Genomic DNA, 5494 nt, shown 5'->3' with positions numbered 1-5494 from the left:
TTATTCCAGACAAGCTAAAAATAAACACAAAACTTAATTCTGATTAATTGTAAAAAATATGCAATTTGGTTCTCATGGCTTTATTATTCATTATTTATCAGTAATTGCAAACATTTATGGGGAAAAACATCGCTTCAAGATTTTGCTGGTAGGTAGAGCTGGTCTCGCCTAAGTATGATAGGAAATTCTTTGTCGGAGGGTGCAATAAGATCCGAGTTGATCCTGATGAGTTATCAGCAATGCGATGAAAATAATCCGGCTCATGTTGGGACCATCCATAAACCATGTGAACAACTATTTTGGAAATTTAAAACCCCCTACCCCTCCTTCGTGGACAATTGTCCATACAAAAATAATATTTTTTGTATGGAGCGTGAACAATCGCCAAAGCAACTCAAGGAAAGAGTGAACGTGAATTACACATAAATAATAACTAGAATAATATTCTTACAGTGAAGAAAAACACATTGAGTTCATTTATAAGAAGTTTGTCCAATTTTAACCTAAAAACAAAGTTGACTTATAGATGTCGGCCACTACTGCTAGTACCAATCACTAATGTCATCCTTTTAGCTTCAAGGACTTTTCAACTTACTTTAACTAATATTTTCTCTCGGTGGTATCAAATTCCCGATTTTTTCCCTGCCGTAACGACATTAGACATATTTTATGAACATTGACCATGCCCACGCAACAGCGCTTGGGCCGCAAAGCGACGCGACGCAAATCTACTTTCCTGTTTTTAGCATTCTCTTGGTAGGGACGGCGTGCGCGCTCGCACACGCACACACACAGAGCACTTCGAAGCATTTTCGATTTTTAGCCGCCCGCCACTCTCGTGCTTCACCTTAAGACATCACGTAGTGATCGAACCTCGGCGGCAGCCGAACCTCGCGTCCACTCTTGGTGATCGTCGTCGTCGGCACGGGAACGCAACTCGGCGGAATACTTCCCGTCGAAGCCCGCCGGATCGGCCGTTGGATCACAGCTGGTTCCGGTCCATCGTTGTTGCCAGGTTGCTCGGTGATTCCTGGTTGGTTCGCGCCTTCCGGTTCCACCACAGCTGCTTGCGTGACGTCCTCGGTTGTTGGTTTAGCGAACCCAAACTCGCCCAGGAGAATGTCCAGCGGAAAGTTAACAGCGCGACCGCGCGCCGGCGAATCCGCTGACTCGTGCCGTGGACGAAGCTGGTTGATATGCGACCGGATCAGCCCCGAACGTTGGCCGTCCAACCACACGTTGTAGTTCACCGAGCCGAGCCTTTCGATGACCTTTCCTGCCTCCCAGTACCAGTCGTTCCGCTTGTGCACCTTCGCATACACCAAGTCGCCAGGTGCAAATTCTCGTCTCTGGTCGTTCTCAGCAGTCGTCTTCATCTCAGCAACCGGTGTTGGTGGTGGTCGCAGTAGGTCGAGTGTGGTGCGCATTTGACGTCCAAACAGCAGTTCACTTGGTGACTTCTGCTCGGTTGTTCCGCTCGGCGTCGACCTGTACGTTGCCAGAAACACGTCGAGTGTCTCCTGCAGTGGCTCTCCCTTGTTGATTTTCTTCATTCCTCGCTTGACGGTGTCCACAAAGCGTTCCGCTTGCCCGTTCGATTGCGGGTGGTAGGGCGCGGTGAGGATGTGGGTGATTCCGTTCGCTTTGCAGTAGGACTCAAACTCGTCGCAAGTGAACTGAGCAGCGTTGTCCGACACGAGCACCATCGGCAGGCCAAGGCGTGCGAACGTGCTTCGAAGAAACTGGATCGTGGCTCTAGCGGTCGTGGTCGTCGTCGGGTAGATCTCAGGCCATCGCGAGAAAGCGTCCACGATGATGAGAAAGTAGAGACCATCGATCGGCCCCGCGTAATCAATGTGAATGCGTTGCCATGGTCCCGCTGGTGTTGGCCAAGCTTCTGGTGGAGAGTGTGGTGGAGATTTGGCAGCTGCAGCACAGTCCGCGCACTGCTTCACCGTGTCCTCCACCTGCTTGTCGATGTGCGGCCAGTAGACGAAACTCCGAGCCAGACTCTTCATCCGGACCATGCCCGGGTGACCGTGGTGCAGGCGTTGCAGGATCCGCTTTCGGTAGGTCTCCGGCACCACCACTCGCTGGCCGAAAAGAATGCAGCCCTGAGTCAGCGCCAGGCTCTCCTTCCGGTGGTAGAACGCCTTCACGTCCGGGTTGTCGATTTCGCTTGCGCTGGCCGGCCACTCACCTTCCAAGTACTGGACCACTTTCTTGAGCACCTTGTCCCGGGCGGTAGCAGCGGCGATCATCTTGGAAGTGACAGGTGTGTTGCCAACGGAGTCTTCCAAGACCGCCGACATGTCGTCCTCGAGGTACAGAGCGGCGATAACGTACTCCTCCTCCGGCTTGGCCGCCGAATCGATGAGTCTGGAGAGTACATCCGCGTACCCGAAGTTCGCCGTGGAGACGTAGTCGATGCCAAAGTTGTAGCACAGCAGAACGAGTCCCAGTCGTTGCAGTCGGTTGGACGTGTGCGTCGGAATCCCCTTGTGTGACCCGAAGATGCGGAGCAGAGGCTGGTGGTCTGTCTCCAGAACGAACCGTCGTCCCAGCAGCATCCGGTGAAACTTCGTGACAGCGTAGACGAGCGCCAGAGCTTCCTTGTCGATCTGCCCGTACGCTTGCTCCGCCGGTGTCAACGATCTTGAGGCGTGCTGGATTATCTTCTCCGAACCGTCAGGGAAACGATGTCGGATTGTGGCGCCGATTCCGGTTTGCGAAGCGTCAGCGGCCACGATAATGTCCAGCGTCGGGTTGTAGTGGGTCAGCATCAGGTCAGACTTGAGCAGCTCCTTGAAGCGCTCGAACGATCGTTGGCAGTCGTCCGACCAGGCCCACTTTGCGTCCTTCTTCAGCAGCAGATCGAGTGGCCTACGCAGCTGGTGCATCTCCTTGATGAACTTCGCGTAGTAGTTGACCGCGCCCAAGAACGAACGCAGCTCGGTGAGGTTCTTCGGCGGTGGCATCTGCGAGATGGCAGACACTTTCCCCGGGTCGGTGCGGATTCCGTTTTGGTTGATGATGTGGCCCAGGTACTTCACCTCCGTCATGTAGAACTTGCACTTCTCGATCTTGAGCCGGAAACCGAAATCTTGGATCCGCTGCAGTGTTTGCTCCAAGTTCCGGTCGTGCTCAGCGCGCGTTCGGCCGAACACCAGCACGTCGTCGAGGAACGACGCCGCTCCTTCCTGGCCGGCGAGCATGTTGTCAACGACCTTCTGGAAGGCTCCAGGAGCGGGTTTCACTCCCGGCGGCAGACGCTTGACCTTGAACAGCCCCTTGTGTGTGTTCATAGTCAACAGCTTCTGCGACTCCTCCTCTACCTCCATCTGCAGATAAGCGTCCGACAGGTCAATCACGCTGAAGAACTTGCTGCCAGCCAGCTTTGCGAAGATGTCGTCGGGGGTAGGGAGAGGGTACTTGTTCGCCTCCAGTACAGCGTTCAACCCGGTCGAGTAATCCGCGCAAATGCGGACCACCGGATCTCCGTCTGCGTCGCGCTGCGCCTTCCGAACTGCCACGATGGGTGCCGCCCAGTCCGAGTAGTCGACCGGCTCCAGCACTCCCATGTTCTGCAATCGGTTGAGCTCCTTCTCGACCAGCCGCTGCGAGTGGAACGGCACTGGCCGCTTAGGCTTGAAGACCGGCTTCGCCCCGTCGATCAGGAACAGCTGGATCTTCGTTTTCGTGCACCGTCCGAGTCCTTCCTGGAACACCGCCGGAAATTTCGCCTTCAGCGCGGCACCACACGCCGCCGAGTCTTCCGCAGTTGTGAGTTGCTTGCAGAAGTCGTTGATCGGAATGTCGTACAGCCCAAAAGCTTCCATCAGGTCGCTTCCAAGAACCTTGAAACCGCGCACAGGAGTGACGTAGCACACGGAACGCTTGGTGGTCCCGCGGAACGTGACGTCACACTCGAACTCCAATTCCAGCGGAAGGGGTTTGCCTGAGGCTGTGGCCACCCGCAGTTCCGTCGGAATGGTTTCTGGGTTGCCGAGCAGGGGAAGTGAATCCGTCGAGATGATGGTGTAGTCCGATCCGCAGTCGAGCTGGAGTTCAATCGGTTCGTTGTTGATCAGAACTTCCACGAACTTACGCCGTCCGACGACACCTTCCTTGTTGACAGCGTACACACCGTTTGAGTGTCCCCCGCCGTCGGCCCGCTTCTTTTTGTGCTTCTTCTTGCCGCCTCCGGGTGCTGTGTGTGATGCACCTTCTCCGGAACCGGAGGGTTTGGAGCAGCAAGCACAGTATCCTTCCTTGTGTCCCACTTTGCCGCACGTCTTGCAGGTGTGTTTCGTGTACGAGCAGTCTGCAACAAAGTGCATCTGCCCGCACTGCCAGCACGGACGTCGTGGGGTTGCCTTGGCCGGATTCCTGTTCTCGAACTTCCGTTCCGGTTTGCCCGACTCGCGAAAGCCGCCGCGATCCTGCTGGACCGCTTTGACGGCCGGCTTCGGACCCTCAATAACAGCAGTGTCGTGTTTGAGGTTGTCCAAATGCTGGCACTCCAATAACAGCTTCTTGAGAGTCATCGGGTGCTCCGCCGTCTCGCCTTCCATCTTCGCCAGCAACCGGGTCCGGATGTCCTTGTACCGCTCCGACTGCAGACCAGCGACAAAAACCAGGCACTTGAACTGGTCGGAGGTGATCGTCCGGATGTTGAAATCCTCGCACGCTCGGTTGACGGTACTGGCGTACGTGACGAAATCCTCCGCATTCCGCTTGGTCGTCTGCATACACTGGTAGCGCCGGAAGAACACGGACGTTTGGTGCCCGAACATCTCCTTCAGCGTGTCCACCGTGTCCTGGAACGATCTGTCCGGTGGGTTCTCCGGTAGGATGTAGTTCACGTAGCGGTCGTGATCCACCGAGGACAGCTTCCGCACGAGCAGCCGCACTTTGTCCGCTTCCTCCAGCTTCTCCCCGCCCTTGTTGAAGGCCTCCTCGTGCCGGGAGTACCACTTGTCGAAGACCAGTCCGCCTTGGGGATCGTAAACAAATTCCGGGATGGTGTTGGAAAGTGTTTCCATCAGGAACTCGTTGTCCTTCGGCTTGGAGAGCTGCTCGAGGAGAGCCTCCTGGGTTTTGGACTGGTTCTCCAAGTAGGCGGTGAGCTGCGCCAGAATCGCCGTGAGATCCGGCTGCTGCTGCGGCCCGTCCTTCTTCGGCGTCACCTTCGGGGGCATTTTGAGGTTAGAACCCCGCTCGAACGCGAAAAACCCGAAAACGCCGCGAACTACTTCGAACCGAACTAATCCTCGTCGCCAAACAATGTTATGTCTTTCGCAAATAACGTACGCGAATTACGACTAACATTAGAAACTTTATTTAAGTCTAAAAACTAATTTTAAGATGAGCGATTACAAAACGTGTCTTGCTGTTTCCGTTGCTCGCTTTAGACAAAGCTGTCACCTCGCAAGGTGTGCCAACCGCACAACGTTGAGTGTGTTGGTGCGGCGTCTCGCTATGGACAGTGTTG

The 5494-nt window shown here is 55.0% G+C and overlaps 1 protein-coding gene across 1 annotated transcript; it reads right to left on the bottom strand.

Moving 5' to 3' along the window:
* Positions 1-848: 848 nt before the first annotated feature.
* Positions 849-5201, bottom strand: LOC120425704 (uncharacterized protein K02A2.6-like). The gene has a single exon (XM_039590295.1). It carries the CDS (start codon positions 5199-5201, stop codon positions 849-851), a length of 4353 nt encoding a protein of 1450 aa, XP_039446229.1.
* Positions 5202-5494: the final 293 nt, after the last annotated feature.

Source organism: Culex pipiens, chromosome 1 (assembly GCF_016801865.2).
Source record: "Culex pipiens pallens isolate TS chromosome 1, TS_CPP_V2, whole genome shotgun sequence".
NCBI lineage: Eukaryota > Metazoa > Arthropoda > Insecta > Diptera > Culicidae > Culex > Culex pipiens.
Note: the sequence above shows the minus strand (reverse complement) of the source record. Positions and strands in the feature narration are given on the sequence as shown.